The following is a 22,833-nucleotide window of genomic DNA, read 5'->3' as shown; positions in this document are numbered from 1 at the left end:
TGAATGAGAGCCTGCATTCCATGCTCATAAAAAAAACAGACCAGTGGAGATGACCCACTGTTTCACAGATCTTATGATGTTGCTGCTAGAAAAATGTTGCCCACATAGTCCACCTTTCTTTGGTCTGAACAGGAGGAAGCCAGAAGGGAATAAATCCAGAATATACAGTGGGTTTTGTAGAACAGCCCAGGCAAGATTGACAATGTGCACCATGGTCTTCAAACTGGTATGGTACCTGGCATTACCATGTTGACAGAGAAAATGTCTCTTTTTTCATGAGCCTGATTCTGGAAATTCAAGCTTTCAGCTTCATCTGCATTGCGATGTAGTGGTCAGAGCTGATGGTTTGTCCAGGTCCCAGGAAGTCCAGAAGGATCACCTCCTTCCTATCCCAAAAGACAGTGCACATCATTTCACCCACTATAACCTTTTGGTTTGCAAAGGTGACACCATGTCTCATCACTGGTAATGACATGATCCAGGAAACTGTCACCCTCAGCCTTGTGTTGGTTCAGTGGGTCCTGACAAGCTTTCCTGCAGTGTTCTTTCTGCTCCTGTGTAAGCATTTGTGGGACCCACACAGTGAAAAATTTGTAATATTCCAAGATTGACACAACTGTTTCCAAAGCACTCGAGCCAATATTCAGCTCTGTACCCAGTTTCCTTATCATAATCTGATGATTCACACAGATAAGCTGGCTGAACAACTCTTCATTTTCATGGCATGACTGCTGTGCATTAATTACAGAGCAGCTTTCATAAACGTCCACCTGAATCTATCTGCTTGAATTAATGGTGTGCCTGCTGCGTTCATAGCATCATAGAATGACTTGGGTTGGAAGGGACCTCAAGGATCATCAAGGTCTAACAACCCCCTGCCAAAAGCAGGGTTGCCAGCTGCTAGATGGAGTACTAGATCAGGTTGCCCAGGGCCCCATCCAACCTGGCCTCCAGGCATGGGGCATCCACTACATCTCCAGGCAACCTGTTCCTCACCAATCTCTCTGTAAAGAACTTCCCCCTGACATCTAATTGAAGTCTCTTCCCATTTAGTTTAAAGCCATTCTGACTTGTCCTATCACTATCTACCCATGTAAAAAGTTGATTTTCCTCATGCTTATAAACTCCCTTTAAATTTTGGAAGGCTGCAATTAGGTCTCCCAAAGCATTCTTTTTTCCAGGGGTGAACAAGCCCAGTTCCTTTAGCCTGTCTTCATAAGAGAGTTGTTCCACAATCACAGTGACTAGCAATAAAAGAAAAGAAGGGACTATCTTGTGACTTACAAGCAGTTTTATCTTTCCCTCTAAATGGAAAATGGAAACAAAACAGTGAAAGCCCTCTGGGATGTGTAGTTTTTCTCTTCTGAGAACCAGGTACACGGAAATATCAACAATCCATGGAACTGGAGTATTAACTCCAGTCCCTGTGCTCTACATGATGTTATGATGCAGAATACTGATTAAAAAAAATCAAACATAAAACAATGACGGGGTGTGGTGAGGGACCATGTCAGAGGCCTTGCAGAAGTCCAGGTGGATGACACCAGTTGACTTCCCTTTGTCCACCCATGCTGTCGTTCCACCATAGAAGGCCACCAGATTGGTCAGGCATGACCTTCCCTTGGTGAAGCCATGCTGGCTGTCTTGGGTCACCTGCTTATCCCTCATGTGCATTAAAACATCTTCCAAGAGGATCCGTACCATGACCTTCCCAGGCATAGAGCCTCATGCTCACTGGCCTGTAGTTCTCCAGGTCCTCCTTCCTCCCTTTCATGGGAGCAATGTTTCCCTTTTTCCAGTTCCTGGGGACTTTGCCTGACAGCCATGACTTTTCAAATATGATAGACAGTAGCTCGGCAACCACATCAGCCAGCTTTCTCAGGATGCTGAGGTGCATGTCACCTGGCCCCATGGACTTGTACAAATTCAGTCTCATGAATCAGTCTTGAACTTGCACTGCCCTTACAGTGGGAGAGAGTTTGCTCCCCAGATTCACACTGAGAGGTTTATCTTCAGAGATGTGAGAATTCTAGCTGCCAGAGAAGATGGAGGCAAAGAACTCATGGAGTACTTCATGTACTACCTGTACTTCATGTACTACCTGCTTTTCCATTTAACAAAGAAGGTATCCTCTCTTCAGCCTCTCTCTTCCAACCTATATACTCATAGAATCCCCTCTTGTTGTTTTTAACATCCTTCACTGTCACAGTTATCTCTAGATCTAAGTGGGGACACCAGGCCCACCAGTCTGGAAAAGAAGAGAGGGGAAAAATAAAAGTGTTAACAGTTTACAGGCTGTCTGGCCAGATCCTGTGACCAATGGCAGGGGACTCGTGGGCCCACACTGTGGGAGAGGGGAGTGAGAGAGGGAGATAGAGAGATGGAGGGAGAGAGAGAGATGGAGAGTGATGGAGAGAGGGAGAGGCAGACTGACCTGCCAGGACCTCCACCTTTCTTCCTTGGGTGCAAAGTATGCTGGGGAAATGCTGCTTCTCCCCTTGCCTCCAAAAACCAAACATCCAAAAAATGGCAGTCCACAGACCATCAACTCTTCAACTCCCACTGCTTTATATGATGTTCTGATGTGAAATACTGAAAAAAAAAAAAAACAAAAAAAACCCCAAAAACAAAAAAAACCCAATACCACGACATTCCACCCCTTATTCCACATCACTCCATCATGCTTGACATATATTTATATACAAACAAACCGTAATTAACATGCATGTATAACCAAGATGTTATAATTTTGTATAATCAAGATGTTACAATCGCAATACAATCAATGAGAGTAAGGCAAAGCAGACAACGATCACAAAAGAGAATAAGTGGAAGAGCTTACCCTTGGGTTGAGCTCACCAGAAGATACCAAAGAGGGGATCTCCAGAAGAGATCCTTCCCCTCTGGTAGCCAGCTCTTAAATAGGTCCAGGAGGGGTGGAGCCTGGCTCCCCCCCTTCCGGCAGCACAGGTGAATTGCCTTCACCTGTGCTCCTCTGGCTGACTCAAGGCTCACCTCAGGTGATTAATCAGAGGTTCAGGCCGTGACTCAGCAGTTCCCATACAATGCATTACACACACACATATCTATATACATATACACATGGAATTACTGACTGCACTCCCCCAGCACCAAATTCCCTTGTGGCACACACTGAACATCCCCGTTTCATTGCATCACCCACCAAGTGGACCTAAGTCCCTGAGCAAAAACAGTTCCATGGAGAGGTCTGCCCTTCCCAGAAGCTGGAAGGACCTGAACTGCTTTTCCCAACATGCTCTTTACATGTACCACAGGGACCTTATCTCCCTCTACAGCATGTAGGAAGCTGGATTGGATAGAACCAATCTGATTGATCCTCTAGCGTTGACCAACCAGGTGGCCTCTGCCAAATGCTTCTCCCAGTGCTTAAATGTTCCACCACTCATTGTTTTCAACATAGTTTTTAACAATCCATTTTATTGTTCAATTTTACCAGAAGCTGATGCATGATAGGGGATATGATAAATCCACTCAATGCCATGATCTTTGGCCCAAATATCCACAAGTGAATTTTTGAAATGAGTTCCATTACCTTACTCAATGCTTTCTGGAGTGCCATGTCACCGCAGGACTTGTTTCCCAAGACTGAATTTGGTGTTTTGGGCAGTAGCATGAGGTACTGCATATGTTTCAAGCCACCTCCACCACGGTAAGCACATAATGTTTACCATCATGAGTTCGTGGCAAGGTGATGTAATCAACCTACCACACTCCCCCATATTTATACTTTTGCAATTGCCCTTCCCCCCAGAGAGGTTTCATCTTCTTGCTTGTTTAGATGTGGCACATATGTCACAGTCATTAATAACCTGTGCAATAGTGTCCATAGTTAAATTCACCCCTCTGTCTCCAGCCCGCTTATATATTGCATCTCTTCCTCGATGGCCTGAGGTCTCATGGGTCCACTGAGCTAGAAATAATTCACCCTTGTGTTGCCAGTCCAAGTTCTTTTCCACAGACTCCAAGCGGGACCTTTCTCTCCAGCAGCAGTACAAAGGATGCTCCTTACATCCTGTCCCATTCACACTTGCTCCAAGGCCACGGCATGGGCTATCTCCTGTTTAATCTGATAAAAAGCCTGCTGCTGCTCAGAGCCCCACTTAAAATTAATCTTCTTCTATGTCACCTGATAAAGAGGGCTTACAAAGAGGCTGTAGTTTGGAACAAGAATTCTCCCAAAGCCCACTGCACCCAGAAAAGACTGTCTCTCTTTCTTGCTAATGGGTGGAGACATAGTAGTGATTTTGTTGATCCCATCTGCTGAGACATGATGATGCCCATCTTGCCATTTTACTCCTAGGAACTGAATTTCCTGGGCAGGTCCTTTCACTTTGTTTTGTAGCAAAACCAGTACGAATTTGGATTATTTGCTCTCCTTTCTTGAAAACTTTCTGCTGTATTACCCCACACAATGCCATCAATGTACTACAGGTGCTCGGGAGCACCGCCCTGTTCCAATGCAATTTGGATCAACCCATGTCAAATGGTTGGGCTGTTTCCACTCCTGGGGCAATGGTTCTAGTTATACTGAACACCCCTCCAGATGAAAGCAAACTGTAGCCTGCATTCTGTGGCCAAAGGAACGGAAAAGAAGGTGTTAGCAATGCCAATGGTGGCATACCATTTGGCTGCTTTTGATTCCAGTTCATACTGGAGTTCTAACATGTCCAGCACAGCAGCACTGAGTGGGAATGTGCCTTCATTCAGACAGTAGTCTACCATCAGCCTCCACTCTCCACTGGCTTTACACACTGGCCATATGAGGCTGTTAAAAAGTGAGTTTTCCTTCCCCCCCCACCGAGGACAGGGCCCCTGTCTTGGTTATCTGCAGTAACTGGAGCAATTTAATTGGGGGTTGATCTGTTTTGCAATTCTCTCACTTGTGCTTGTTATGCAGGATTGGGTTTTTTATGCCATTTCTTCATGTTTCCTCCATGTTTACGGAACATGTTTCCTTCATGTTTCCTCCATGTTTACGGAAGTAACTCTACAAGGCAGCATGCAACATAGATTTACTACTGTAATTTGCTCAAGCAGGAAGACATTTGCATTTGATAGCTGAGATTTTAATCAGTTTGAACAGCTCCTTCAGCAGACTCTTGATCATCTTGATCTTCATCAGGTGTTTCTGATACCGCCATGAGTTCATCACAATTAATCAATTAATTAATTGGAGACAATTCCTCCAACATACCGTCCTGTTTTTTTCTTCATTATTTTATCTATCATCTTACCCAGTTTATCTAGTCTTTCTGTTACCTGGGAAATGGCTGATATGGAGGCATGGGATGGAGGTAATTTTTGTTCAAAGTTTTGAAGCATAACAATCAGTTCAAAAACCGGGGTCTTCTTTGTTGGTCCTCATCAAGGACCCTATGGAACGTTACTACAAGTATACCAGCGTATCTTTCCAGTGCTGTTCTTGTGAGTTTCTGCCATATATCAGATGTACTCCTAACTCTCTCAGGATCATGGTGGGTTGTTAGGAACAAACATGGGGTCATACAACATCTCTGCCATGGCTGTTTCTCTCAAATACCGGATACCTTTTTCAACAGTATTCCACTTTCTCATCTCAGGCTCCAGATCATCTGTGAAGGGATATCTTTCCTTCACAGCTAGTGACACTCCTTCCCAGAGGGTGACAACTCCATCCAGACATCTACTGATTCCTCTGTCAATAGCTGAGTCTCTGGCAAAGCTTCCCAGTTGATGAGCTTTGTTGCAATCTAGAAACACACTACTGGCCCTGTTGTCCCAACACCAAAGCAGCCAGGTGACAATAGTTTTGTTTGGGTGCCGTATGAGCTCCTTTCATGAGCCTTAGATTTCACCCATTTTCAGGGATCTATGAGTAGTGGTAACAATGGCTTCCTCCTCCTCACTTTTATCTCCATGTCTCTTAGTTTTTTCTGTTGCCTTTCTCAATTATGGCGATTTTGGGACAGGCCCCTCACCTGGATCTTCCTCTACTTCTTTCCATTCTAGATTTGATGACACCCATTTCCACTTCTGCCCCTCCACAAGGGCAACTGACATTGATACTGGTGCGTCTTGTGATTGGACAGGTTTGACTCGAGATTTACCCTTTTGTTTTGCATCTCAGCTTGGAAACTCTCTTTCTCCTGTATAGATTTATATAAAGCTCGGTAAGCACAAGCCAAGCTTGTGCTTGTTTGTAAAATTAGCTACTCCCTCTGTATAGGTACCAGCCAGATACCTCCATCAGTGCCCTTAATTGGTTACACATACATGCAACTCTGAAACTGAAAATGATGAGCCTAATAAGAAACCAGTAAGTTCCAAGAAACATAATGGTCTTTAATTCTTTATATAATGCTCTTAAAATGAAGAACAGATTCATTCACAGCTGGCAGTTGCTAGAAAAGGAAGACTGCACTGACTGCACTCGTACAGTGTCTAGAGTCTTGAGAGTCTAGAGTCTTGCTGACTGTTGTGATGAGGAATTCTAACAGAAAACCACAAAACCACAACACTCACCAAGTTCCATCTGTGTCTTGTCTTTCCTAATCCCTTATCTGCAAGTCTGGACAGCATCCCTGTATTCTTCCCAGGTGCCACACTCTTGCTTCCACTGTGTGTACCTGCCTATCTTTACCCTCAGTTTGATCAGCAGGCCCTTGCCATGCCATGCTGGTTTCCTGCCTCCCTTACCTCCTTTCTTATTCTGAACATTCTCAGAAATGGAACATTCTCAGACAGGCATCCTTAAGAGTAGCCAGTTTTGTTCACCTCCTTTGTCTCTAAGGTCTTCTTCCTAGAAGATCTCATTCAACAATTCCTTAAACAATCAAAAAATCTCTTTCTTGAAATTCAGGGCCCTGACTCTACTCTTTGCTAGTGCCTCAAGATCATAAACTCAGCCAGGGTGTGGTTGCTGCAGCCCAGGCTGCCTTCAATATCAGTATCTTTAACAACTTCCTCCACATTAGTGAGCATCGTTTCCAGTAACACTTCACCTTTTATTGGTCTGTCCAAAATCCGAACCAGAAAGTTATTGTCAATGGATTCCAGGAGTCTCCTGGATCACTTGCAGCTCACCACGTTGTCTTGCTAGTGGATATCTGGTTAATTGAAATCATCCATCAGGATGAGAACCTTTGAGTGTGAAACTTCTTTCAGCTTACAAATGAAGGCTTCATCAAAAGGCTCCTCCTGAACAGGCAACCTGTAGTAGAGCCTGACCACCAACTGTCCTCTATTGGTCCTATCCCTAATTTTAACACACAGGCTCTCTGCCTGTTCCTGGCTCTTTCTCAGAGCTCCTCCACTCCTTAACACAGAAGGCAATGATTCCACCCACTCCTCCTACGTTGCCTATCCCTTCTAAAATGTGGTGGTGTTCCAGTTTTGTGAATCATCCTACCATGTTTCCATGATTGCAACAAGATCAAAATTTCCCAAGTGCACCACGGTTTTCAGCTCCCCTCTCTTATTTCCCATCTTGCCAAACAAAAACATTGTGGTGGTCCAAAGCAATATTGTCACAAGTTGAGAGATTTGGGTTTTATTTATATATATAAAAACTCTGATGTAATATTTCATGAATTATTAGTTAATGATGTAATGCATCGTTCCAACAGTGTGCATTTTATACACAGATCCATACAATGTCTTAATCTCATTCTACCTTTGCTCTTCTCTCATTTCTTATCCCTGGAAGGGTACAATAAAGATGATCTAGTGTTAAACCTGGCACGTATTACAACACTATTTCTCTCACGCTCGTTGAAATGAACAACAAAGAAAAAGAAAAACAACTTAAGAATAGAGTTTCTTTTCCCATTCTCTGGTTCATATTGGGCAAAAGGAATCCGGGCGCTCAGAAATCACAGCTCTCATATTACAGAGTATCCATTGTAATTGGAGATAATCCACAACCCTGTTTGATCTTACCATTCTTTATAGAATTACACTTACACTTCATCATGTGGATCTCCATGTTTACAACAGAAGGGAGCTTTAAAAGAAATTGGTTCCTCTGTTCATTCAAAAGTTGTTCGTTCCAAAGTTTCTTATTTTTTGGCTCTTGACCTTTCCTGAACATAGAAATTGTATCAGAATTAAATTGAATCAGAATTAAACACCGCAATCCTAATTTCTCACCACTCTACCATCTGTGACAAGATTTTTACGTACGTCATTGTACATGAGTATCTTTGTTTCTTCCAGTGGAATTCTTAAGCACCTCTGGTGGTACTCAAAAATCACCAGTTAGTTACTTCTGATTTTCTTTTCAATGCTCATGCATGATTCTATGGACACTATTCAGCATGTTTTGAAGAGAGAATTATTATGTTTATGTATTTTTGATAATTACATTTGTCAGTATAATTTATCATTGTTTCTGGTTTCTTAGTATCACTAGTTTTGATAATTACCTGTACCATGATGAAATTAAACTAAAATGTGCTCCAAAATATCCTTGCCTCTGCAGTAAAATTAATAACACTGTGAATCTACTGTCAATAACAAAGGCAGTATTCCACTCATTTTCTGGAGTTTGGAACAACACAGGGGAAGGACGTTCCTAAGACAGTTGTTTTTCACGTAGCTACGTTCCCATTACTGTAGTTACACCATAGTTTGAATGGGGGCAGATCTACCAAGACCATACTAGATATCCAGCTGTTATGTCTCTTTCTCTCTCCTTTCCTTGCGGTGAGCCCTACTATCTCCACATCTGTGACTTCACTATCATTTTGATGGCCAGAATCAATTTCCCACCCACTTCTTTGGAGGCCTCTACTCAATCACTGCTTTAGGTAGATATCCCACTGAGGCATGCGACCCACAAACCTATCTGAGTCCTCTTACAAAAGGCATTGGTATGTACTGACGGAATTCTTCTGCTCTGTTACAGAACTTTGCTGGGAAAGGAGGAGAGCAGAAGAAAAAAAAGGCTCTAGTTTCCAAACCTGCTTTTGCCACTTTTTCCCTGCACCGAGAAGGAAGTTTAGGGTAATTGAGAGCTACTGCTCATCGCAAACGCTACATCATGAATATTTAATTTTTTGATAAGCCCATCCACTGATTCCTGGAGTTTGCTTCACCCTGGGTCAGAGCTTATATGCGCACTCTAGCATGGATCGTGGAGCCTTCCGCTGTCCTCTGAAACCGACAGCTGCTGTGTAGAGCAGATTTCTAGGAACCACTTACATCTGACAATTCCGTAGTGTGCAGAGGACTTCTTTTGTCTAAAAGTATCCAAAAGCTGATCTGCTAAGCTCCTGCTTAGGACTCGTGCATGGTGTCATCCCTTAGAGGTTCAGCGCCCTACAGCCTGGCCCTAGTTTCCTTTGGAAGTTAGCCTCTGTCTGCTGCTAACTGAGAAGCAACAGCCTGTCAGCCCTAGTGCTGCAGGCACGTACGGAAGTCAAGATACGACAAAGGAGAAGGAGCTTTTTCGTGCCCAATAGCCATGGCTAGAAAGCAAACAAACGAAACTAAATAATCCAGTTTATCTTCCAAGCACTTGGCCAGACACACCCTCCTCACGCCGCTTTCGCAACGGCACTCGGCTGGACCTATTTACCCTCACCGACACCGTATCTCGCCTTCGTTTCCCCTGCGGCGCACCCCAGGCGGCCCCCGCCGTTCGCACGACAGCCTCGGCCTAAGCGCTTTCGGCCGAGGAAAGGGGCGGCGGTAGCAGGAGGTGGAGACAGGCACTAAGCCACCACCTCCCGCCGCCCGAGGAAACGGCTCTCACGTGAGGGAGGCGGTAGCGCCGAGCTCACCCTGCCCGCTACCTCGGAGGAGGTGCTGCCGCGTCCCCGGCTCCGCGTGCGGCTCGGCGGCGCGCCAATGCCCACCAACTTCACCGTGGTGCCGGTGGAGGCGCAGGGCGGGGAGCGGGACTCGGCGGAGCGGGATGCGTGGCGACAGGAGGAGGAGGAGGAGGACAACAGGGACCGGAGCTGCGGTGAGAGAGGGGAGCGGGGTGGTGGCGGCGGGCGCTCGGTGAGGGCAGCGCCGCGTCTCCGCGTCAGGGGCAGCGACGCTGCCGGGCGGTCGAGCGGGCCGAGGCTCTCCCGGGGGGCCCCGCGCCGGCTGCTGGGGCGGATACGTTTCCTTTCCGTAGTGGGTGGCGTCCGCTCTGCCTACGCAGGTGAGGCAGTGCGCTTCGGGAGAGGGTGAAAGTCCAACGCGAGAGGCGGCTGAGAGCTTCTGTTCGCGCGCTGCTGCACCGCCGCCGGCTGGGACGAGGGGCAGACCCGGCTCAGCTCGGAGCGGCGCTGCGGCCCGCCGAGCGCAGTGAGCGGCTAGTCCGCCTGCTATCGCCTGCTCAGGAGAGCAGGAGGAACCAGCGCAGCAGGCAGGGTGGAAGATGTGTCTCTTCTTAAAAGTCAAGTCCTGCCAGAGTATGCTAGAGCAAGAGGCAGGAGGAAAAGTTTCAGGCCGTGGAGAAAAGCGTAATCGTAGGTGGTTTGTTTCAGGGCCAGCCGTGTGCCTTTCTGCCAGCATCCGTCTCTCATTAGGCGAGGTTTTTGCTGCCTGGCAGTGCTGTGGTAGGAGCCTTGCCTTCTGCTAGGCCTCACCCCTGAAGTTGCGAAGGTGAGCAGAACAGAGCCTGAGGTGAAGCTTTGTAACGTTGTAAGCAGGACAGTCCTCAGGGCAGCCTGTTTGGCGACAGGATGAACATTTGTCTACAAGCAGCGGTGGGTTAAATAAGAGCTTTTCTCACTCAGGCGGTAAGGCTTGTCTAGGGAAGCAATAACTCTTCCTTCAGCTGAGGAACTTCCTCTTTGCAGAGCATGTTGCAGCAGCAGTTCCAAGTATGGTCCCTGAACTGCTGCTAGCAGTATGAAGACTCACTGAGTCTTACGTGGTAGTTTGGACACTGCATTACAGTCAAAACGTGTTCTGAGCCCAAGTTCAGTAAAGGAGACTAAATGCTCTACTCAAATTCACGGGCTGAGGAAATGAGCAATGTACGTAATGTTTCTTGAGGTACTGTATGGATGTGTGTACTGTGTAAAGCTGTGATGCATAAGATTGTTAAATTAATGCTTTGTAATCAAATAGTTATCCGTAGCTCATTCTCCTGAGAACTTAATAAAAAAAAATCCTAAAATACAAGCTTTGTTATTGGCAGCTAAAAGGTAGTGTGATTAAGCCCATCTAAAGGCTTTTGCTAAACTGCCAGAAAACAAAACTCATGCAGTGGGGAAAAACATGCTTCTCCTGTTCTTGAAGGTGAGCTGAATGAGTGCTGCAAAAATACGATGATTGCTAGAGTTGTAACAAGGTGCGGGGAGGATACAGTGAAGAGCGGGGATGGAAATAAGAAAAGAGGTGGAATGGTACATTCCTCTTCAGATTACCCATGGTTTAAATACCCTACATGATTTTATTATTTGGGCTATCTAGAATTTTATGTTTTAGTTGAATTAGCTGATGTAAAAGGTGAGTAATCATTCTGGAATTGTCTTGTCTGCAGCAGTGGTTTCTTTTGTGTTTGGTTTGGGGTTTTTTTTTTTTTTTTTTTTTTTTTTCTTTTTAATTGTTTTGGAAGGAAGCAGAAACAGACTGTAAGCCATTGAATCACCAATAAAATATTCCTGGTGACTTATTATCAAGATACTTATCAACTGTTCTGTGTACTTATTCATGCATTCTCTGCTGATAACCTATGTGATCATAGAGTAAGTTGGGATTTTCTTACTGTATTTTCTTCACTCCTTCGTGAATGTATGGAATTCTGAAATATTCTTTTTGTGTGATCCCTGTACATCTTTGAAGAGGGGGAAGTTTAGGTGAGTGGCTATTTGATTGGATTATAGTACTTACTAAGATAGGATTTGTGATGAAGAATGAGGGGCAAAGTGTAGAAATTGGTGTATGAATTGAAAGACAGAAGTGAAGGTTGGAGCCTTCCATAACTACAAAGTAGCAGGAGGAATTTGTATGTGCTTGTGTTGTTCAGTGTCCTTGCAATTCCATACAAGTGAAGGAAGAGTAGTTAGGGAATAATTGGTAAAAGCAGGGAAAAAGGAGGAATGTACTGCAATAAATGAAGTTTTTTGAGAGTTTCTGGCTTTCTTCCCTTATCTTTACATGTATCAATAGTGAATGTTGATTAATTTCAAAGTTTTGACAGATTTATACTAATTTGTTTTTCATTAGCCATCCAACATATCAAGTATTTCAGAACATAACTAGCATCCCGTGGTATTATTTACCTGGTAATAGCAGTGTCTTATTTACAAAAGAATATGATAAGTAACTCCTACAAAAATTCTTAAGTTGAAGACCTTCAGTTACAAGGAGTATCAGTGACAAACCTGCTCATCTTCAAGTAAGCTATTAAAAAGCACACCTTCCCCTCCCCCTTACACAGTCAGGAAAATGGCATGTCATTTTAGGCATGTTATAAACTGGCAGTAAAGTCTACTGCTCGTAGGCATATAATCTCTTGTTTCTTTGTTCCTGAACTAATCGTAAAATCAAGTTAATACTTGTCAATCCCTCTTCAGATCGCTTATGATTTTATAAAGTCACAGCTCAATCCTGTCACCTTATAAACTTAATGCTAGAAACTGTTAATACGATTTGTCAAACTACGTTCTAACCACCTCTCTGCTCTGAGTACAACACATATGTCTTCTATTTTCTTATTCAATTATACATTAATGGCTTATCTGAGATCTCCTTTTTGATTCTATGGCAGCTTAACTTCCTTAAGCATGTTCAGTGAATGACTAGCTGTTTTGTCAGATTGTATCGGAGATCCTTGCAGACTGTATAAATTGTATTTCCATTACGCACATGCTGGTTGATTCTCTCCTTTAGCTCCTTTAGCTCCTTTAGCTTTGGGAAACAGCGTCCTTTTACAGAAGCCATTGGTTGCTTTCCCCTTTACCCCTGGAATGTTGTGTAATACAACTCTGAAATGGAAAATACTATTCCTGTTGCAGAGAAATGCATACATGACACTTGGTCTCAGACACCATTGTTAAGTATAGGAGTCATCTTTGCTTTGAGGGGCATTGGCCATCCAGATCATCTCCTGACAAGTTTCTAGCTCTGCCATGGGACTCTAATTGATCCATTCACATTTCATAATGATTGGAGCTATGTCAAGGCAAGTGTTCCTGCTTTGTTAATAGCTACAAGGGGAATTGTTTCCACCTGTGCAACCAGGGCTTGCCCTGCCACTTTACCAGGTTCAATCACTGGTTCAGGCTGTGACCTAGCAGTTCCCATACACTCCACTGTTTCAGAACATGAACCAATGGCTGAGCATATCAGGGTCAAGCTATCCTTTGCAGTCTGGTTCATAATTGCAATTGTGACATTTGCTGTGATGCTGATATTATTTCCCATTGAGTGGATACAGTTTTTTCATCATGACTTAAAGAATCTATAATCTTCAATTATCGTAAGAATTATAGAATATTTAGAGTTGGAAGGGACCTTTAAAGGTCACCTAATCCACCTCCCCTGCCATAAACATGGACATCCCCAGCTAAATCAGGTTGTTCAGGGTTTGATCCAGCTTCGCCTTGAAAGTTTCCAGGATGGGGCATCCAGCACACCTCTGGGCAGCCTGTTGCAATGCCTCACCACCTTCACTGGAAAAGACTTTTTCCTTATGTCCAACCTGAATCTACCCTCTTGAAGCTTGAAGCCATTTCCCCACATCCTATCACCACAGACCCTGCTAAAGAGTCTGTCCCTTTTCTATAGCTCCCATTTAGATACTGAAATGCCACAGATCAGGTCACCTCAGAGTCTTCTCCATGTTGAACAGGACCAGCTCTCTTAGCTGGTCCTTACAAGAGAGGTGTTCCATCCCTCGGATCATTTGTGGCCCTCATCAGGAAGTGCTCCACCAGGTCCATGTCTCTTCTGTACCAAGGACTCCACATCTGTACACGTACTCCAGGTGAGGCCTCACCAGCACAGAGTAGAGGGGCAGGATCACCTCCCTCCACTGTGCTTCTTTTGATCCTGTCAAGGATATGGTTGGCTATCTGGGGTGTGAAGGCACATTGCTGGCTCATGTCCAGCTTCTTATCCACCAGTACTCCAGGTCTTCAGCAGGCCTGCACTCAATCATTTCATCCTCCAGCTTGTATTGGTAGTGAGAATTGCCTCAACCCAGGTGCAAAATCTTGCATTTGGATTTGTTGAACCTCATGTCAACTACACCCCACAGCTTGGTGTCATCCTCAAGCTTGCTGAGAGTGTGCTTGACCCCACTGTCAGGGTCATTAATGAAGATATTAAAGAGTATTGAGTAAAGAGTATTGATCCCAGCACTGACCCCTGTGGGATATGTCCTTCCAGCTTCTTTTGCAAGAAATGTTTGAAAGTCCATCATAAAATGTCACTGAAGAACAAGATACTGTGATAATTCTTCAGTGACACCAGAACTCCTTCTGCTTCTGTCTCTGTTGGTTTTCCTGGCAAGCCATGGACCTTGGGGAGAATAAAATAAGTATTTAATTGGCACTGAAAGAGGCAAATCTGCCCTCCATGGTGAAATACATACCGTATTCCTGTCCTGTGTCAAACTTTCCATTTGGACGAGGCATGTCCAGGCCTTTTATACTGCACCCTTTAGCCTGATATTGACGACTGAATAATTATATTAGGTATCAAAGGGGGAGTTTTGATCTGCTGGAGTGACATAATTAAGGTCCCCTTTGTAATGAAAATTGGAGTGTGTATTATAATTTCAGATGGCCAAGTGCCAATTTACTTGTGGTATTATCATTCATTTCCCTTCTAATAATTCCCACCGTGATGTAAGTAAGCCTCACCATTTTGGCCCCACTTGCACTTCCCAAAGTCATCTTCTAGATTCTCAGGGGCAGGGAGCAGAAGATTATTTATCATTCCAACTGGGGGTCTCAGTTGTATGTCACTTCTCTTAATTTGGATCCTAAGTGGGGAGGCCCAAGTTGTTTGTAACATGTGCAGGATACTGGGTCTTTCATTCAGATCTCTCAGCGTTTTGTGTAGTCTCTTAGTCCATCCCTGCAAGGATGAATGGCCTTTAGAATGCCATTATGCTGCTCTATCAGTTGCACTCACGTCAGATTATAAGGCAGATGGAACTGCCATTCAGTGTTATTTTCCTTGGCCTACTTTCATACCATTGTTCCTATGGAGTGCATATCCTAGTCACTTTTGATGACCTGGGGAGTCCTGTATGCTCCCATCAATTTAGTTAATGCCTTGACAGTATGGACTTGATTTGCTTTTGGCACTTTTGGATAAGCCTGTGTTAATCTACTTGTGTCAATGCAGGCCAAGGCATATCTTGCCCTTTCACATAGAGGGAGAGGGCCTGTGTAGTTGTTCTGCCGTCTTTGCAAGGGGTGGTGCCCTCTGGCAAGATGTGCTGTTGTTTCTGGCAAAGGTCTCAGCTTCATCCTGGAGCATGCTTTGTGTTCTTGACATGCCTGGTTGATATCTGACATTTGAACAGGCAGTCCCCATGCTTTTACTGCTGCCCATGTTGTTTTCTGTCCAGAATGTTACAACTTCTTATGTAGTTAGTGGTTGATGTTCTCGGCTGGTGAATCATCTAGCCACCTTATCCAAGCTACTGTGTTGACTTCATCATCGAGAGTCCACTGGAGGGCCATAAAGATGATAAAGGGCCTGGAGCATCTCCCCTGTGAGGACAGGCTGGGAGACATGTGTCTGTCCAGCCTTGAGAAAAGAAGACTGTGAGGAGATCTCATTAATGTTTATAAATATATTAAATGTGGGAGAAAAAGGGATATGGCCAACCTCTTTCCAGTGGTCTGTGGGAGCAGGACAAGGGGAAATGGCCATAAAGTGGAGCATAGGAAGTTTTGCACCAATATGCAAAGGAACTTCTTCACAGTGAAGGTGATAGAGCACTGGAACAGGCTGCCCAGAGAGGTTGTGGATTCTCCTTCTCTGGAGATATTGGAGATATTCAAGACCCGTCTGGATGCCTACCTGTGCAACCTGATGTAGGGAGCCTGCTTTGGCAGGGGGGGTTGGACTCTATGATCTCTGGAGATCCCTGCTAGCCCCTACAATTCTGTGATTGTGTGATCATTCTCCAGTGACTGCGTGGGCTGGTGTCTGGATACATGGTAGGTGTGTATAGTTCTATGCCTAACCATGTCTCATGCATCCAACCATATGTCTCTTCTCCAGATTGGTCAGGTTTGGGCAGTCCAATCCTGAGTGGCCCACTGTGCAATCCAAAACGTAAATCCTCAATAGACTGTCCAGCTAACCATGCAGACGTGCAATGCACTGTCACCTGCTTCCTGGGTTAAAAACATTCACATTGCTTTTAGCCCCCTGGCTACTCTGTCCATGCCCTTCTTTGAACCAGATGGCCTCAATTGAGGGATGGTATGCAATTGCTTGCCATTTAATATGATTTCCTTTGCTGGACTCATCCGTGTACCAGGCGTCTTCTAGGATAGGGTATTTTTAGGACAGGATTTCCCTCTGGTGGAGCGATAGTGGTCTCTTCAGGAGCATCACTATGGTACATCACTGGGCCTACTATCTTTTGTAGCTCTTCTTGTAATGGTGAAGACAAGTGACTTGACTGCCCCAGACAGGCAACCCAATGTGCCTCTGTCTGGGCTTGGGCCATCCCTGTCTTAGGAGTATGTGATTTATCTTTTACCCCCCTTGAATAGGTAGTGTTGTTTTTACTGCTGCCTCTGCTGTTCGTGTTACTGGCTCTTCTGCCTGCCGGGCAGAGTACATGGCCAATAACTGTTTTTCAGTTGGGCTATACTTTTCTTCTGTTCCATACCAAACCTGACACCAGAACCCTGACACTGCTGCAATCCCCATTCAAACCCTTCCTGGTTACCTGCTTGTCTAATTTGGCAGGTAGAGTGGGATTGAATATACTAAGTGCCTTGCTTGTTTGATGATTGATTTGGCTTGCTGAAAAGCATCTTATTCCATCTGTCCCTTATCTCACGATTAGCCTTTCTTAATTAGTCTATACAGAGACCTCAGGATTTGTGCAAGGTGGGGTATGAAGATGTTGACTGTTTACAGGCTGCTTTGATCCGGTTCCAGGACTGATGGGGTGTGGAGACCCACAGACCCATGCTCCAGGAGAGGGGGAAAAGGGGAAGGGAGATGGGCAAAACAGTGGCAACGATCTGAGAAGGAAAGCTAATTTACTAAAAAAGATATTGGAATGCAAGATAACACAATATAATACAGTATGATTGGAATTGAAGCTAATAAATCATGTAAAATGAGAATGTCCAAAAACCAAAGGCCTTACTCTAATACTGAAAGTGAGATGGGTATGGAGCACAGATGCTGCAGAGACAAGCAGAAAGGGAAAAAGGGCATCTTGTGATTTATGAACAGTTTGATCTTTCCCTCTGAATGGAAAATGGAAACAGAACAGTGAAAAGTCTTTTGGGATATGTAGTTCTTCTCTTCTAAGACAGGTGTACCCAGAACTATCAAAATCCATGGAACTGGAGAGTTAACTCGTTAGTTCCCATAGCACTACATGATGTTATGATGTGGAATACTGATAACAAAAATCACAAAACCATGACAAATGGTTGTCCAGTATCCTAGGGTGCCCAAAAATTCTTGTAGATGTTTTGCTGTAGTTAGTATTGGAAACATCAGTATCTTATTCATAATGGCACTGGGTAAACTTTTGTCTTCTCTGACCAGATGACTCCCAGAAATTTCACTGATAGTCTGGGCCCTTGAACCTTTTGTGGATAGATAGCCTACCCTTGCTCTCATAAGGTAGTTTGATAGTGAACCTACCACTTTTCCAAGTGTTTCCAAAGAGGCAGAAATTAGCATTAAATCATCAATATAATGATATAATTTGATGTTATCTAGTTTATTCCACCCCACCAAGTCACAGGCTACCAAATTATGGCAGTAAATTGGTGAATGTATGTATCCTTGTGGTAGGACCTGAAAGATTCACTGCCTGCCCTTCCATGTGAATGCAAGTTGGTTTTGTGATCCTTTAGCAATGAGGATACTAAAGAACATGTTAGCTAAGTCTAGGTCGCAGTAGTAGGTTTCTAGCTCCATACTTGATGTGTCCAGGAGGGTGACAATATTGTGTACCATGCGAATTGGGATGGTGACCTTATTCAATTCTTTATAGTCTACTGTCATCCACCAGGTCCCCTCTGGTTCCTGTACGGGCCGTGTAGGGGAGCTGTAGGAGCTACGTGCTGGTCTGATGATCCCCACTTTTTCCAATTCTTGTATTGTTCAAGTGATTTCTTCCTGACCTCCTGGGATTTTATATTGTTCTGTATTAGTGATCTGGCATGGCTGGGACACCCAAATGCACTCATGCTTTGCATAGCCCTGCAGAATTGACTGTACTGACTGGACAGTAATACTCCTAATTCGTAACCTGAACTCTCCAAAATCAGTTTGGAGAGTCAGTCCCCTCACTTTATCTATGCCTAATATCTATTCTACCAATACAGGAATATAGTTTGTACTCCTGAGGAGGAAGGCATCTAACACCCAATTTTAATGAGGTTTGTGCCACAGGGATCATTTTTCCCCCATACTCTCCTATAATAGCCCATTTACTGGAAACTTTACGGGTCACCATGGACTATAAACATCTCAGCTCCCATGTAAACTGTTGCCATTTCTCTTTGCATATTTTTGGGGGGACAAGCATATTGCCAATTTGACGTAGGGCCTCTGTTCCTCTTTGGAGGCCCTAATCCTCAGGTGACCATGCCCCCTCTTCAAGCCATGAGTTGAGAAATCTTTTGGAGGCCCAGCTGTGGCTGCTTGGGCCCCCAGGTACATTTTTTAGATTCAGTGTTGGGGTGTCTTCTAGCCTCTGTGCCTGTGAAGGAATCTTTTTTTATAATCCTGATATCTTCCCTCTTAGTGGGTGAGAGTGTAAATTGTTGTTTCTCTGTTGTTAATTGCCTCCACAGATCTAGGAGGACGTGGCTATGTCGTTTTTCAATCTTACTAAACTGTACCTTGGCCCATATGAGGTTATGCCACATTTGCCAGGAGTGGGGCTGTTGAATTATGGCCTCAAAGGCCACCAAAAGATTTAAGATCACTATAAATGTCCTATAGCAATGGGGAGGGAGCTTACTGTAGAATCAAGTCTCTCATACCTGCAAGTGAATTTGACCAAGTCAGGACTCTCAGAAGACTCCTCATAGCTTGCTTCTCTCGTACCTAGCTCCTTAATTCCAGAGCTCTTTCATGGAATTTCATACCCCACTATGGGGGGTTTATCTGTATTATTAGGCCTCATCAGTCAACAGGCTGCCATAATCCATTGAATTAAAGAGTGATTTTCCTTGTTGTATATGGCAGTCATATAATCATTGTTTTAAGGCTGGTTGTGTTGTAATATATGCTAGCTTAGGAATTTTGAGGCCATTTACTACAATTCTTTCAGCTTCCATATCCCATAGCCTTAGTAACCAGACCACTACACTTCTCTTGGCCTCTGTTGGAAATGCTGGGCTAGATCCATTCATTGGTTTGGCTGTAGTATAAGGGAAACTGTAACATGCATAGCTATTTGAGGGGAATTCAGTCCTCAGGTGGTACACTCCTGGCCTTTCTTGTTTTTTTTTTTTTTGCATGACTATAGGATGGATATCTAGCGGGTCCAGTTCTACCAGGGCCTCTAGTTCAGATTTTTTTTTTTAACAGTTCTTTCCAATATTGTTAAGGCCATAGTTCAGATTTTTTTTAAATAGTTCTCTTTTCCAATATTGTTAAGGCCATAGAAATCAGATTGCTCGTGGTCCCCTTTGCTTGCAGTGGACAGGGCCCTGACTTGTGGTTTTGGGCCAGTTTGGGTGGCCTCATCTGTAAGCGCAGCAAGTTTATGCTTGTGCTGTTTAACTCTATCATGTAGTGAGTTATTTTCTTCCTCAAGATTTTGTTCTGAAATATTTAGGTGATTTAATGCTGTTAACAGAGGCCATGCTCCAGTAGAAGCAGCCAGCTGCCTCTCCTTGTTTGTCGTAATTCTTTTTTTCTAGGCCCTCAATCTAAGCAGCCATGAAGGCGGAGGAGCTAGCAGTGTTTCCCTCATCTCTCACTGGGCTCCATTTTTCTATAATAGAAGCCAGCGCATGCCGTGGAGAGACTAGGAATCCCAAATGTGTCTGAGTAGCTCTTTCCCCACGGGGATAGATTTCCCCCATCCCAGACATCCTGCTACACCTTCTAGGAAAGCAAAGTTAGTATTACCTTTTGTGGGTGGCTCTTATTTTTTTTTTTTCTTAATTAGTTTCCTTAATTAGCTATAATCTTTAGCTAACTCACAGCAATCAAAAATAGTGTCCAGCCTGTTTAGGAAATCATTATGGGAGCCTTTCGATGGTGACAGTTTGAGTGGTAATCTCTTTAGAAAACATTTATTTATTTATTATGAAAACTAATATGTATCTAAAGAAAAAAAAAATCACATTCTCTCTTTGGAAGAAGAAAGGAAACATTCAGTTTCTTGCTTTGTGAAGAATGGGAGGTTTGCCTATTGTCTTTTCAGACTGAGAAAGGGAATTTTATAGCATTCCTCAAAAACTGCTGACATGACTGGTTTTGTGCAGCTGCTTAGCAGCCTGTGTGTGGAGGAGGCTGTTGAGGAGAGTAAACAGAAAGTGACAGGAGGTAAGATTTGTCAGCATCAGTGAGTTAAAGCAGGTCTTGTAAGAGGAACTTTAGGAAATGTTCCTGGAATGGCTTTCAGTGCTTTCTGGCCTTTCCACAGGTTGTTGTTTTTTTATGCAGGTGTTAGGATCGTAAGGAAAAGTAGATTTCTGGTGTGATTAAAAGATTACGCCACAGGAAATAGTACGTTGTAAGCAATGGAATCAATTCAATGAATTGTAACCATTTATATGAAGTTGCTTTAGGCTAGTATAGAATATATAAAATTACACAAACTAGAAAGCATTGATATTGATATATCTAATTTGAAAGCGAATTAACAACTTAGAAAAGAGGGCTTAAAAGGAATCTCTTTTCTAAAACAAGTGTTTTGAAATGTAAAAAAGAGCTTGCAAAATCATTATGATTATATATTAAAGTGTTTTATTCATCTGCTACATCTTCAGTACCCTGCATGTGCTTCCTCCGTAAAAGCAGTGTTTAGCAGCTATATGTGCTGAAGACATATTCATATGTACTTGATGCATAAACCAGCTTTTTTGACCATAGATGAGTCTTTGGAATAGGTTGCTATTATTTGCTGTTAACATTTACTGGAAGCATGTTCAAGTGAATTTATTTAATGGGAAGAAAACCTTAAGCTGCATTTATTATTAGGTAAAGACAAGGGATTTGAGTGACTTGATCCTGCCCATTTCACTAAGCATAGTATTAATTGCTGACGGAAATCCTTCAGCTTAATTCTGATCAGTGGGTTCTGTGACTGTCATGTAGTTTGACTGTGTCATGTGCCTGTTTCACACTGTGTGAATCCTTAATGAGTTGTTGCAGGATTAATCCAGTACTAGTAAGAAACAGGATTTGAGGTCTTACACAAAGCTGGGAAGAAGCAACCATCAGTTTGTTTCTCTTCTTGATATGCGAAGAATCATCAGAGAGGAATTATTTGATTTTCCTTAATTATGAATGAACGAGATAATGAAGACAGTGGGCAAAATCCAAGTGAGTCTCTTTAAAACACGGTACCATAGGTCTATTGAGTATTTTACTGAAGTACCAGATTCTGTACTTCCTGCTGCCTTGTAAAGAATTGATTAAAATTTTACAGCGTGCTGTCATTGAAATTACACTGTGCTTATTAAAATAGCTGAGGGAAAGGGAAATAAGGAAATTAAAACTTGGGGATGCAAATAAGGTGAGTGGATATAGTATTGGAATCCTCCATTACGTAAAGGGGTTTACAAGGAGCTTAAATACGTTCTGTTGTGCTTTTCAAGTTAATTTAGATAAATTGTGCTAGCCATTAATTGTTATAATGTCGGAAATCAATGATTTATTGAAAAAATTTAAACAACTCCTTATTAAGAAGTAAATTGTAAATGAAGTAGATTGCACTGAATTTTCAATCTCATCCCATGTAAAAATTACGGTAGGCAGGTTGTGTTCAAACAAGGTTACTGATGTCTTCATAGTTTGAATTAAAGTAAGACAGTGACTTTCAAAAGTTTGAGTCTATTTTACTACTCTTCAGTGTACTTCAATAAAATGTATGTTTTTGGAGTAGGAGGGGTAAGGAATTATTTTTTTAATATTATCTGAGTCCTTCTGCTTGCTCATTAAAAAAATACAATTGGACATGTAGAAAGTAAATATGTATGAGATAGATGATAGAATTGTACTTTTTGCCACAGGTAATTTTCTTGAATATGACATTTTGATATTTCATATTAAGTGACTTTTAAACCAATTTTTTTAACCTTAAATTGTTTATTTATGTTAACAGTGGATTTACCCCTGTGCAAACGGGACCTCTGTGTTTTCAGTTTGCAGTGGCTAGACTGTTCTTAATCTGACCCAATACTAATGTCATGATTACACTACTTAAGTTTTTGTTAGGAAAGGGACATTTCATTGTATCTTGATAATCAGAACGTATTCCAGCATGCATGGGCTGTGCTTTTGAGTTGTTATTTTGGAGCACTTTTTTTCTAGTTTTCAAAATCTATGCAAGCTTTTTTCTCTCCTCTCCTCTCCTCTCCTCTCCTCTCCTCTCCTCTCCTCTCCTCTCCTCTCCTCTCCTCTCCTCTCCTCTCCTCTCCTCTCCTCTCCTCTCCTCCCCTCCCCTCCCCTCCCCTC

The 22,833-nt window shown here is 43.3% G+C and overlaps 1 protein-coding gene and 1 long non-coding RNA gene across 4 annotated transcripts in view; one reads left to right on the top strand and one right to left on the bottom strand.

The window, feature by feature from the left end:
- Positions 1-9,805, bottom strand: LOC122155287. The gene is made up of 3 exons (XR_006167216.1): positions 7,984-9,805; positions 2,435-2,592; positions 1-386 (listed from the first exon to the last, which is right to left on the bottom strand). It is a non-coding gene; the product is annotated as an uncharacterized LOC122155287 (long non-coding RNA).
- Positions 9,806-9,848: 43 nt separating this feature from the next.
- Positions 9,849-22,833, top strand: part of SLC12A7 (solute carrier family 12 member 7) — a 67,891-nt gene continuing 54,906 nt past the window's right edge. For 2 of the 3 annotated variants that reach the window (XM_042809147.1, XM_042809144.1), the window contains exon 1: positions 9,849-9,988. In XM_042809147.1, the coding sequence (XP_042665081.1) occupies positions 9,871-9,988 (118 nt within the window). In that variant the 5' untranslated portion in view covers positions 9,849-9,870. Of the gene's footprint in view, positions 9,989-10,524; positions 10,621-22,833 lie in introns of those variants that run through there. The other variant, XM_042809146.1, reaches the window with a different exon arrangement.

The sequence above is a fragment of the Centrocercus urophasianus genome, unplaced genomic scaffold (genome assembly GCF_019232065.1).
Source record: "Centrocercus urophasianus isolate 14NV4802_14NV808 unplaced genomic scaffold, USGS_Curo_1.0 seq_11, whole genome shotgun sequence".
NCBI classification, from domain to species: domain Eukaryota; kingdom Metazoa; phylum Chordata; class Aves; order Galliformes; family Phasianidae; genus Centrocercus; species Centrocercus urophasianus.
Note: the sequence above shows the minus strand (reverse complement) of the source record. Positions and strands in the feature narration are given on the sequence as shown.